This window comes from Gadus morhua, chromosome 3 (genome assembly GCF_902167405.1).
Source record: "Gadus morhua chromosome 3, gadMor3.0, whole genome shotgun sequence".
In the NCBI taxonomy this organism is placed as follows: domain Eukaryota; kingdom Metazoa; phylum Chordata; class Actinopteri; order Gadiformes; family Gadidae; genus Gadus; species Gadus morhua.
The window spans coordinates 5,850,680-5,864,182 of record NC_044050.1 but is presented as its reverse complement, the minus strand read 5'-3'; the positions used below and the strand labels follow the sequence as shown (position 1 = coordinate 5,864,182).

The following is a 13,503-nucleotide window of genomic DNA, read 5'->3' as shown; positions in this document are numbered from 1 at the left end:
TCAGATCAGATGACACGATCACGAAATCGATCATCGATCTTTGGCCTAGGGTACTCTGGTACCAGGTACACTTATGAGCACCCTTATGTTCGAACATGGTGTTCGTTATGGATAATCCATGACTAGCACAGAAGTCCAATAACAAACGACCGCTCGGTTTTGGATCAGGGAGGCCGTTCCTCCCCACCACGCCTCTCCAGGTGTCTCCATCGTTGCCCACGTGGGCGTTGAAGTCTCCCAGCAGAACTACGGAGTCCCCTACTGGAGCCCCATACAGGACTCCATTCAGGGTCTCCAAGAAGGCCGAGTACTCTGAACTGCTGTTTGGTGCATACGCACAAACAACAGTCAGAGTTTTCCCCCCTACAACCCTTAGGCGCAGGGAGGCGACCCTCCCGTCTACCGGGGTAAACTCCAACACCGCGGCGCTCAGCCGGGGATTTATGAGTATCCCCACACCCGCCCCGCGCCTCACGCCCTCGGCAACTCCGGAGAAGAATAGAGTCCAACCCTTATCCAGGAGTACGGTAAATAGACTTGCATAAATAATGCAAGTCTTATAAAATAGAATACATTCTCATTCAGTTGTTTGTGTCATCAGCTACTCCAGCAGATAAGGTGAACAACTGAAGGGACTCCCCCTATTTAGTTAGACCTGAATCAGGTAAACTTTCACCATGAGGGAGACATGTGGTCAGTTGTCCCAAATGTACCACCGTTATACAGCTTCTGTTAATGAAAATAATGAACATAATGTCAGAAACTTACTAACAAAGAGGTTTAGCATGCTAAATTAACTGAGTACACTTCCTTGCCAGTTGAGATTTTTCATGATTTGTAAATTTACGTTCATTTAGTGAAAATAAGGCATCGGTACTTACTTAGTGCTCTGATGCTTAACCAAGCATCTTTGTGTAGCTGCTGCAGACTGCAGCAGCGTTTTTATACCGCCTCCAATACATTTTCAGACAAAAACTGATTTTAAATCAATGCAAATTAATGTTCTGATATTCATGAAAGTACTGGTCACATAGTCCAATTTTGTATAAGTGAGGACCAGAATGAAAAATAGATGATTGACATCGATAGAAACGTCAAGTAATCCTCAGGGAGATTGAAGTGGTAAAGTCTCTCAAGGTTTTAAGTTGACGTAGGCTAATATTCTGGGCCTGATGTGGCTAGTCATAATACGACTTGACCTGGATCGAATCAGGCTCTAACTGATTTGTCCGGGTCCATCCACGTTTGCTGAGATTCCACTCGAAATGTTACAGACAAGGACGAGCTGAAATTCATAATGCGATATGTATCTTTTGATGGCATCATTCAGTACGTTTACATGCACAGCTTAATCCGATTAAGGCCATAGTTCGACTATGCTCCTCAATTGGACAACTGCAATTGTCCGAGTATCCATGGCGGTGAGAAAATCGATTCATTGGCCGAAGCATTTCTTACCCCGGTACGATAGGTGGCGCTGTGCCCATTTCAACTAGTGGTAATAGAGCCACCGGTTGACCTCAGTAGACAGGTGTCAGTCCACTTCGGGTCCATGTCATTTCTCCGACGCTCCACTGTTCTGACCTCTCGGCCGTATGCGGACTTCTCCGGCACCGGAGCAGCGGGAGGAGTCAAGCTGGAGGACGGAACAATGGAGCGTCGGAGAAATGGACCCGAAGTGAACTGACAGCTGACCCGCATACGGCAACAATCCCTTTCTCTTCTATGTCGCGTTTTAATATGGACTTCAGAGAGTCAAAGCCAAAGTTCCTTTACCCCAATTCCTTCTCCACCATGGCCGAGATAACCCTCACCACGAGTCTTTACTAGTTGCTGAAGTACCAGAGAGTCAGAGAACCAGACGCAGTCTTTAAGATTCATAATATCAGAGAATATCCCCGTCAGTTCGGCCGCGGCGCAATGAATGAATAAAGATCGTAAAAAAACATTCATTTTGACAGATGTGCCTGAAGTTACTACTTTACAACGTCGGTGGTGACCAACGTTTAGAAACGCATGTACTTTTATTTAAGCCTTGGGTGAAATCGAAGTGTTACACCTTTCCTGCTGTCGGCTCCCAGACTGTAGTCGAGGAGCACAGGAGAGACCTTCCCTCCAGGGTCGATGTTCTCTCGGGGGTAAAACCCTTCTCTTTGACCGGCAGGGGGTCTGCTTGTAGGTCGGAATGAAGTGACCACCGATTATTGACAGGCTGGGTACTTTATCTGTAGTTCCACTAACTTAACAGTACACGTTTGCACAGACACAACAGACTCGTTCATTCACTAAACTGACGCGCGCAACTGCTCGCTCTCGTCGCTCGTCCACTCACTCGCTGAGGACACTCACACACACACTGCCATTCTCGCGCACACACATACGCTACTCTCGTAACAGAAGCGTAGCGTGTACTGAATGCATGTTGATGATGATGCACTTCTTATAGGGGTAACTACATTTGCACGACACTGGCTTCCTCCATCGTCTTTGCCACCTTTTTAAATAAAACGTCTCTCGTTTTCCGACGGCGACAACAACATGACTCGTCTCCTTATACTTCCGGATCACGGCCCCCGGGAAAAATCTCGAGCATGCGCAGAACGCAAAATCCGATTCCATGTGATCCGACCCGATACATGCACACTTAATTAGACTAACAATCGAATAATCTAGGTGCCTTAATTCGACTATGAGTAACTTGATTCGATTCGATTATAGTTTGACTAAGGTGTATACATGCATCTTAATAATCCAATCATATTTGGACTAACCAAACCCGAGTGTAGAGTTTTTTTCAAGTTTCCGTGAATTCAGAGTCATTGAGGAGAGTCATTTTGCCAGTCTGTTCTTGGAGTTTTACAAGACATTGGTAATGATATTTATAACGGCAGATGCCAGTGTTATGATAACGCGGCCAACATGTCCGGTATTTACAACTAACTAACACTTTGGGTGAGTGAGTTCCTGCGCTGCACACACAGTCAATTTTAGTAGGGATTACCAGTGTTAACTGCGGTGTCAAGGTAGCAGTTAACACTGTTAATGTGCCGGAGCCAAGCCAGACACTGTTCAATTTAGAAAAATTTAACACTTCTGGAAAAAACAACCGGTTTGGGGGACAGCCGTCCGGTACTTGAACACTAACAGTTGCCTGTCTGATCCCTTTCTCACAATGCCCTAAGTGACAGCCCCCACCATGCAGTAAGTGGGAAGGATGTTGGTGGGTAACCTTGGAGCAGAACCAGGGTCAAACAGGCGAGACAGAGCATTGGGCTTGATCTTATTCAAGAGAGTTTCTTGGAAAGGAATGCACAGGGTTGAACCTTGTTATCCGTCATGGACCGCTGAGAGAGGACAGCCCTGAGGCCCAGGTCTTAGGCATCAACCTCCACGGTGAACCCAAGACAAGGATTTTTAATCTATGGTGGATGACATGTGTGGAGGACGTCTTGTCCAGAATTTGATCCTGAACAACTTTGTATTGGACTCCAGATAATAGGCATCAATCTTGATGTCGATATAAGCAGTCTAGATGTTTTAAATCACACCCTTTTTCTTATTTTTTGGCTCTTGGGGTCTTTATTATTCAAGGTAAAAAAATAACTTGGATCCTAATGGTGTTAAGTGTTTTTCACAAAATTCAAAATGGTGCTACAACTATCTAGGCTCAGTCATAGGTTCTTGAGTACGATTTTATCGCAATGAAGAGACACATACATGGGCGGAATTTCTTGAACGTCGGTGAAAGGTTCAGAAAAGTTCACTGTCCAAAATTTGCATTTTCAGTTTATTGCTATTGCGCCCCCAATTGCCGAATCTGGATTCATTTTGGAGCAATTAATCATAACCCATGTGCATTTAACAATACCGATTTGTATGATGATTGGGTTAAGTAAACCCCGCCTTTTGGCTCTTTAAACTTGATTGGACCCTATTGGGCTCTGTTTTTTTGGTCAATTGACTCCATCTCAAATAAAACGATCGGTCTTGGAATTGTGCTTATTTGAGTCAGACCCTGATGCAGACACAGATTCAACCTCCTCTTCGTTGGTTGTGTGTGTGTGTGTGTGTGTGTGTGTGTGTGTGTGTGTGTGTGTGTGTGTGTGTGTGTGTGTGTGTGTGTGTGTGTGTGTGTGTGTGTGTGTGTGTGTGTGTGTGTGTGTGTGTGTGTGTGTTTGTGCTTGGGTGCCTTTGATAAGACATGGTTGGTGTGTAAGCTGTGGGCTATCTTGAAGGACCTGAGCCCTGTTTCAGGTAGCTGGTTTTGAGGCAACCCCGAGTTTGTTCGCTCTGAGTTAGTGGAAACTCTGGGCTTTCCGTTTCAGGTAGCAGGTTCAGCGCAACCGAGAGTTAGTTGCTGCGGCAACATACGCCGTGGACCTAACCTGCTCGGGAGGTGGTTAGACCTACTCTGAGTTTGTTGTCTATAAGGCTGAAGGCAGCTCTCCGACAGAAGGAAGTGTTAGAAATGGCATGTCCTTTTCTACGAGAGCCTGTGGACGTAGAGGCTGCGATCCTCAGAAGGAATCTCCGTGAGGAACGATTATTAAGACCCCGGTTGGATCTACTTTTTTTTCCTGATAATTTTCTTCACGAGCGCTATCGTTTTTCAGCGCAATCTATCATTTATTTAGACCACCTTCTCAGCCCCCATGTTAACTGTCAAACGCACCGGGGGCATGCTTTAAGTTTATTTTTTATCGCAATTAACGCATGTGCAGAATGATCCGCCCCGTGCATCCCACCCGCTCTGTACTACAGTCACTTCAACGTTGTGGCTTTCCCATGATCAGAGTAGCTGACTAACCACGGACCTATAACTGCTGCAAGTCAATAAACTCATTTTAAGAATGCAAGGCAGAAAAGACCCTGGTACTGCTTTTAACCAGATGCTGTTCTTCTCTACATGCACATGCTCAGCATAATCGTCTGCATTGTTCACTGAAGTAAAACCCTTTGAGTAAACTGTTCAACAAAATAACTTGTCCCACCACAGCCCGTGTTCTAATAAAGACAATCTACTTATTATGAGGATTTTTTTATTTCCCGAAAGCACAAAAAAAAAAAAGTCATTTATATTGGGTATGTTTTTAGAGCAGGGAACAGTAGCCTATCCCAGTTTGCACCTCACCCACCTATAACTTATGTTCCAAAATTTGGATCTCCAAAGCATCCTTTTGCATCTTTTGAATTGTTACAATTGCATGGAGGTTGGTGAGGGCATCTGGTTCAAGTAGGGCGATGGCACCATCAGTAACTGGAAGAAGATGATTAGACAGTGCAATTATTACTTGAGCCAGAATATTGCCCCATCTAATTTAATTTCTAACTAATTATTTTGAATAACCAACCTCTTATAAAGGCACTTCTATCCTGGGGGGTGGGGGGATCAGAGGAGCTCCCCCCAGCGATGCCCTCATCCACAGGACGCATACTCTGTTGGCTGAGGGCCATCTCCTCAGCCTCTGTGAGGGCTGCAGAGGTGGACCCCCTCCTGTCTGCCGGGCCTCTGCTTTTTTTCGATTTACTAACATGGAGGAAAATGTTACCCTAATATTCAGTAAGCGCTATCTTGAAGACACACATATATATATATATATATATATATATATACACATACATACATACATACATACATACATATATATATATATATATATATATATATATATATATATATATATATATATATATATATATATATATATATATATATATATATACACATATATATATATATATAATGCATTTTGCCTAGGTGTAGCTTTCTAATATATCTAAATCCTATTAAATATTGGCTGTGTTGGGGTGGCTGGGAAATGTACTACTTACATTTACTGCTTAAATATAGGTCCATCACATGTTGAATATAGCTGTTAAATTAGGTAGAGCGGGTAAAACAGCACAATTGATTTGATTTCAATTAAACATTAGTTTACCTGTTTAAACTATATTTTTGTACTTCATCTTCATTTGCTGCCAAGTCCTCGTGGGGCAACTCTGGGTTGCGTAAATTGACACACACACACACACACACACACACACACACACACACACACACACACACACACACACACACACACACACACACACACACACACACACACACACACACACACACACACACACACAATTTACATATTGAATAAGTGGAAGATATTAAACTTTCCTCTTATTTTATTTTATTTTACAAATTTATTTTACCAACGCATTGACTTGTTCAGCTATTTACTGCCAAGCTCTCTCGCGCTCTCTCGCTGCCGCGGCGGAATTGCTTTTTTTTGTTAAAATGGGTAACTATTCGGCATACGCGTTCATTAGAATTTCCAATTCCGTGGGGGAAAAGTAAGTGGATCTACGCTTTTGGTCCATGTTTGATCATGTTATCAGAGATCCATTGATGATGGCTCTTTATAGTCAACAGGCACGCCCTCAACCCAGAGTGAACATACTCAGAGTTGATTAAACCAACGCTGATCACCTGTTCTGAAACCGAAAACCCAGAGTTGCTTTCAACCCTGAACTCTGAGTCAACCAACTCAGAGCGCAGGATTAAACTCAGAGTACGTTAAACCAGCTACCTGAAACAGGCCTCTGCTGACCCATGATGCTTGCTGTGATTCTGTTTTATTACCAGACAACCCATAACATAACCGTTTTTCTCATGTTGGCACATATCTTCATTGATGTGTTAGTGTTTGAAGAGAAAAAATCCTGTCTTCATGCTCAATAAAGGGTAACAAAACCCCCAAATTTGTGTCTCAAAACGGCTTTTATTTTGGTCTCAAAACACATTTCCTGATTTTACCTGATTGACAATATATAGGTTTCAGAAGCCATATCTTAAGGATAACTTAAGATATCCTTAAGATATGGCTTCTGAAACCTACATATTGTCAATGCAAGTGAATTCCTCAATACAATTTGATCAGTTAATCATGTTAACAACTAATGCAAAGTAAACGGAACCTATGTGCAATTTGTCAAAATGATTAATTGACTCAAAAAATAATCAAAGATTTGACTATGCCAGAGCATAGCTGATACTACAACGTGATTACACAACTTGTTTCTGTGCAGCGATTGTCAAAGACGACCAGTGGTTTGTGTTTGTCAGCTACAGGATGCTGTTGTGGTTTTCCTGTGTAATTCTCGTCAGTTTATTGTCAGCATGTTCCCCCCATTTTAAATTAGTTAAGAGGTGCACCCAAGTGGGGTGTATACAGTGTGGTGTCATGAAAAGAGAAAAGTCATTCACCCACTTTCATTTTTTTTTTCCATCAACGATTTTTATTGAATTTTCTTTTTAATGCAAACATACAAACAATTACACCCCCACCCACCCCATACCCCAAACAATCCTTGGACATATGGAAATTACATAAAAAGAAAATATAGTATAAAAAATAGTATTTCACCTTAATATAGACAATGCCGATGAAATACTGTACATCACATATACACACATTCATATAAATCTTAAAAGGAGTACCTTGTTTAGCTTGGTTACCAAACGGATAGGGTTATTACTTAGCCATCGGGAAGTGACTTAAGCTTATTGAAGTGAGAGATGAAGGGGCGCCACCTACAGTCAAATTTCTTCGAAGAACCTCACCCTTCTCAGAGAATATTTAATTTTTTCCAGTTTGATATAGAACATAACATCACTCAACCAGGAAGATGACAGGGGAGGCTTGGGAGACTTCCACTCAAAAAGTATTCTTCTCCGAGCTAAGGGCAAAGAGAACGCGATAACATCTGCTTGAATTCTAGAGTAGGCAGAAGGCACAAGGGGAACCCCAAAAATGGCTACCAAAGGACATGGCTGAAGATTTAGCTGCAGGACGTCAGACAGTGTTTTGAAGACAAAACACCAAAAAAAATTCAGCCTTGGACAGAGAAAAAACATATGACTGTGGTCAGCCGGGGCAAAGCCACACTGGAAGGTAAGGAGGGGAAAACTAGGAACTGGTAAAAGCGGTTCTGGAACCAGATTTCCTGTGATCTTTTTCTTGAGTCAGGTGTTGTCTGATAAACTCTGGGGTCTTTAGTGGCTGGAGAAATCCCCTTGAAGGCGAGGCCTGTGGTTCGAACCGCCATCTTTTTTACTAAGGTGTATACATGCATCTTAATAATCCAATCATATTTGGACTAACCAAACCCGAGTGTAGAGTTTTTTTCAAGTTTCCGTGAATTCAGAGTCATTGAGGAGAGTCATTTTGCCAGTCTGTTCTTGGAGTTTTACAAGACATTGGTAATGATATCTATAACGGCAGATGCCAGTGTTATGATAACGCCGCCAACATGTCCGGTATTTACAACTAACTAACACTTTGGGTGAGTGAGTTCCTGCGCTGCACACACAGTCAATTTTAGTAGGGATTACCAGTGTTAACTGCGGTGTCAAGGTAGCAGTTAACACTGTTAATGTGCCGGAGCCAAGCCAGACACTGTTCAATTTAGAAAAATGTAACACTTCTGGAAAAAACAACCGGTTTGGGGGACAGCCGTCAGGTACTTGAACACTAACAGTTGCCTGTCTGATCCCTTTCTCACAATGCCCTAAGTGACAGCCCCCACCATGCAGTAAGTGGGAAGGATGTAGGTGGGTAACCTTGGAGCAGAACCAGGGTCAAACAGGCGAGACAGAGCATTGGGCTTGATGTTTTTCAAGAGAGTTTCTTGGAAAGGAATGCACAGGGTTGAACCTTGTTATCCGTCATGGACCGCTGAGAGAGGACAGCCCTGAGGCCCAGGTCATAGGCATCAACCTCCACGGTGAACCCAAGACGGGGATTTTCAATCTATGGTGGATGACATGTGTGGAGGACGTCATGTCCAGAATTTTATCCTGAACAACTTTGTATTGGAATCCAGATAATAGGCATCAATCTTGATGTCGATATAAGCAGTCTAGATGTTTCAAATCACACCCTTTTTCTTATTTTTTGGCTCTTGGGGTCTTTATTATTCAAGGTAAAAAAAACTTGGATCCTAATGGTGTCAAGTGTTTTTCACAAAATTCAAAATGGTGCTACAACTATCTAGGCTCAGTCATAGGTTCTTGAGTACGATTTTATCGCAATGAAGAGACACATACATGGGCGGAATTTCTTGACGTAGGTGAAAGGTTCAGAAAAGTTCACTGTCCAAAATTTGCATTTTCAGTTTATTGCTATAGCGCCCCCAATTGCCGAATCTGGATTCATTTTGGAGCAATTAATCATAACCCATGTGCATTTAACAATACCGATTTGTATGATGATTGGGTTAAGTAAACCCCGCCTTTTGGCTCTTTAAACTTGATTGGACCCTTTTGGGCTGTTTTTTTGGTCAATTGACTCCATCTCAAATAAAACGATCGGTCTTGGAATTGTGCTTATTTGAGTCAGGGGCCACACCCATTTTCCGCTAGGTCCTAATTGGAAATGTGTGGATGCCCATGTCCAGAATCTAGCTTGATGTTGAATCATACATTTGATCTATTCACGTTGTAGACCAGACCATAAGCGGATCGATGTGCTATTTAGTGGTACGCAGAGGAATCCCCCAACCCCCCCAAAAAAATTAAAAATTAAGTATACCCACTACAATAAAAATAGACTACACCACTGCTTACATATGTATAGATATATCCTAACAGAATATTTGTGTAATATTGGTGGTTATGTTGAGTTATTCCGGGTTCCGGGCTCCACATGGTTCAATGCTATGACTGCGATTTTGGACTTTGGAATCAATGAAAAGTGAACGTTATTTAATCTAGAAACAGAATGAATCTCAGATCACCTCAGCCCATGAGAAGGTTTTTGATGTTCTGACAATCGAACCTCACCTTGTACGTAGAAAAAAATAACCTCAACATTTTCCACAAGGCCAGCCAATCACAAGTTGTTTTCATCTTTCCACTTGTCGGTCAAATGCGCGTAACGAAAATGTTTCAAATGTCCTCTACTCAACGAATCATCACCATGAGCTGGATGTATGTCTTTCTACCCATCGTCTGGGGTAAAATATTAATCTTTAATATTCAATAATACACACGTTTTTTTCACAGTAGGCATATTATTGTGTTCAACAAAAACTTTTAATGATGGATTGCTATATTATTACTATATATTATTACTTTAGTATTTGAACACACTTCATTCAATAGTCTCCATGTTGCTTCGCATTACTTCATTCTGACTCATATTTTATTATTTTTAATTCAAGGTGCTGTTGTGTCCTCTTACACAGTAGTGGAGCGGACCGTGAGACCAGGAGAAAACGTTAGTCTACAGTGTGACTGTAAACTCTCATCTGGTGAAACTATTGTTTGGTTCAGGAACTGTTCTCATGAAAATCAGCCAACACTTACTCTGAAATGGAAGAACAGAGATCATGGCACTTTTGATTATGTAGAGAATGAAAGACATTTCTCCCATTTAAATATGAAGTGGAACGATTCGTCAAAATTATACACTTTACTGATTAAAAACATTACTGATTCTCACCTTGGTCTCTACTACTGTGGAAGTGAAAAAACGATTGTGATAGATGGAGACAAGATTGTTCAAAAATATATCAGCAGATATGGAAATCTGACCACAAGGATTTCATTTGGTAAGTTTACTTTGTGTAAATGTGTTTAGCAATGTGAAATTGAAGGTAAAGAAATTATTTTTACTATTGTAATGAATTAGAAATAATTATATGTATGGACAATATGCATCTGTGCTATAATTACTCTAATACATATTCTTGAAGGAAATAGTGAACAGAATAGCATTTTATTGTATCCAGAAAATCATGTCAGAATGTTCTCAAGATGGATCGATATGTTCATTGTAGATATTTGTGATACTAATTAGATAACGATTTTACCCTTATCATTACAATCATATACATACCCTGCGCTTTTATCTCCGGATACAAGTGCAGGATATTGGTACGTATTGTTTCATGGGTAACATACTATCAGTTTATTATTTATTGTAGAGGGTAGAGAGCAGATCGATTCATTAAATATGTATCATAGATTAGTTGATTATTATTTTTCTATTACATTTTTGGAAATATTTTTTCGTTATTTATGATTACATGCAGCAATAATATATATTACATTGTGGGTAAAAAACTAGCACCGAGCTTTTTGTAAATACATTTTTGGAAAATTATTTTTAGTTATTTGTGACCTCAAGCTGCAATGGTATTTGTATTCATTTTTTTTAAACAAATATATCTTTCCGTTACGCATATGCTGCAGTTGTTGGAGACTCTGCTGCTCCAGACTGTGGAGAGTGCTGGATGCTGCTGGTCATCCTGTGTCCATCCTCTGCTCTTCTCCTCTCCCTCCTCTCATCCTTGGTCGTCTACCTCCGCTGCAGAAGGAAAGGTAGAGTATATATCTCTGTTAACTGTCAACCCTACTACACCTTCGCAGCATATTGTCTTCTGTACAAGCAATAATTGTCTCCCTGTGCTGGTTTTGTAGCGTAATATTGACTGTCTGTATTTCTTTAAGATGAAGACCTCCATGTTGCTCAGGGTACACCCAACAGTAGAGATGTAACATCAATCAGGAACCAGGTTACGTATAGTTCATATACTTAAGTACATTTATTATGAAATGGTAGAGGACAGTATGGAGAACATTTACATGTTATGGTGGCACGCTGTACAAAGATGTTGACATCAATGGACCCAGTGTTCAGCGATAGTCAGATGTTACGAGACACGGGAAGAGAAGTTCATTCAGCAGAGCTTCATGTTATTAGGGTCAAGAATAGCTGCATAAAACAACTGGCATGATGATGATGTCATACTATGATGTATGTTGATGATGTCATGTTACAGCAAAGTGTACAGTGTGTTGATGATGTAATGGTATAGCAGAGAGTAAAGTATGGTAATGATGTAATATTCCTATTAATAGTCATATGTCTCTCTCAGGATGAAGATGGCTTGTGTTACGCAACACTGGATATCCCTCTACGTTCTCAGAGACCTAAAAAGAAGAGAGTCCAACCCTCAGAGTTCAGCACCTACTCAGCCATCAATACTAAGAGGATGTGACCATGACCAAGTCTTTTAATGCAAACACATGGACTCTACTTCTTTAATATGACCTAATCTTTGTGCTGTCTAGAGGAGGAAGAACATCAATTTCCACTTCAGTCTCAAGATAATGCAAACATTTAAGAAAGTAAAGCCGATATTATGTTTGTGGGAAATGGACAAAGGCCTCTGTATGTGTATCAGGTCGTAAAATTGAACTTGCTCTGGCCCATGTCAACATAGCTTTCTTCTCTTCACTGGCAGGGCTCTTGGGATCGCTGGGAAGCTCTTGTGTGGTGCGAGAATAATCACTGGGTCTTTCCTTCCTAAAACAAAATGAACTGCACTCTGACCGTGATTGTATGACAGGCTAGAATTGCATGGTTTCCTTTTCATAATTGATATTTGACGTATCCTCCTTTTCGTTGTTGGTTGCCTGGAAAGGCGTGGCAATGACGACACCCATCACCTTTATGAAAAATGTATTTTCAACCAGAAGTGGTGGCAGCAGACACACAGAAAAGGCAGAGCGCTCTGAAAAAAAGTGTTGGGTGCAGCGTGTTTTCTCTGGGCTGCCGCATGCGTTCTCATAGGCCCTCTCCTTATGGGCAACAATCTAAAAATAAACTGACTCTAACACGCTATGTGGACACGGCCCTTGTTTCTTTTGCTTTGATCCGGTTAGTTAAAGGGATCCTGTCAATAATGTTGTCAGACACATAATGATGTTTGCCCGTATATTTCCCTCAGACCCTGATGCAGACACAGATTCAACCTCCTCTTCGTTGTTTGTGTGTGTGTGTGTGTGTGTGTGTGTGTGTGTGTGTGTGTGTGTGTGTGTGTGTGTGTGTGTGTGTGTGTTTGTGCTTGGGTGCCTTTGATAAGACATGGTTGGTGTGTAAGCTGTAGGCTATCTTGAAGGACCTGCTGACCCATGATGCTTGCTGTGATTCTGTTTTATTTACCAGACAACCCATAACATAACCGTTTTTCTCATGTTGGCACATATCTTCATTGATGTGTTAGTGTTTGAAGAGATAAAATCCTGTCTTCATGCTCAATAAAGGGCAACAAAACCCCCAAATTTGTGTCTCGAAACTGCACTTTTTATTTTGGTCTCAAAACACATTTCCTGGTTTTACCTGATTGACAATATATAGGTTTCAGAAGCCATATCTTAAGGATAACTTAAGATATCCTTAAGATATGGCTTCTGAAACCTATATATTGTCAATGCAAGTGAATTCCTCAATACAATTTGATCAGTTAATCATGTTAACAACTAATGCAAAGTAAACGGAACCTATGTGCAATTTGTCAAAATGATTAATTGACTCAAAAAATAATCAAAGATTTGACTATGCCAGAGCATAGCTGATACTACAACGTGATTACACAACTTGTTTCTGTGCGGCGATTGTCGCGAAAGACGACCAGTGGTTTGTGTTTGTCAGCTACAGGATG

General features: G+C 41.2%; 1 protein-coding gene across 2 annotated transcripts; it reads left to right on the top strand.

The window, feature by feature from the left end:
- Positions 1 to 9,922: 9,922 nt before the first annotated feature.
- LOC115540588 (uncharacterized) lies at positions 9,923 to 13,123 on the top strand. 2 transcript variants are annotated; one of them, XM_030352018.1, is made up of 5 exons: positions 9,923 to 10,008; positions 10,216 to 10,605; positions 11,249 to 11,377; positions 11,507 to 11,571; positions 11,935 to 13,123. In XM_030352018.1, exons 1-5 carry the CDS (start codon positions 9,936 to 9,938, stop codon positions 12,055 to 12,057), a joined length of 780 nt encoding a protein of 259 aa, XP_030207878.1. In that variant the 5' UTR covers positions 9,923 to 9,935; the 3' UTR covers positions 12,058 to 13,123. The 2 variants fall into 2 exon arrangements, with proteins under 2 accessions (XP_030207878.1, XP_030207879.1); XM_030352019.1 differs by lacking the exon at positions 9,923 to 10,008 and having other exon boundaries at positions 10,140 to 10,605.
- The last annotated feature ends 380 nt before the right edge of the window (positions 13,124 to 13,503 follow it).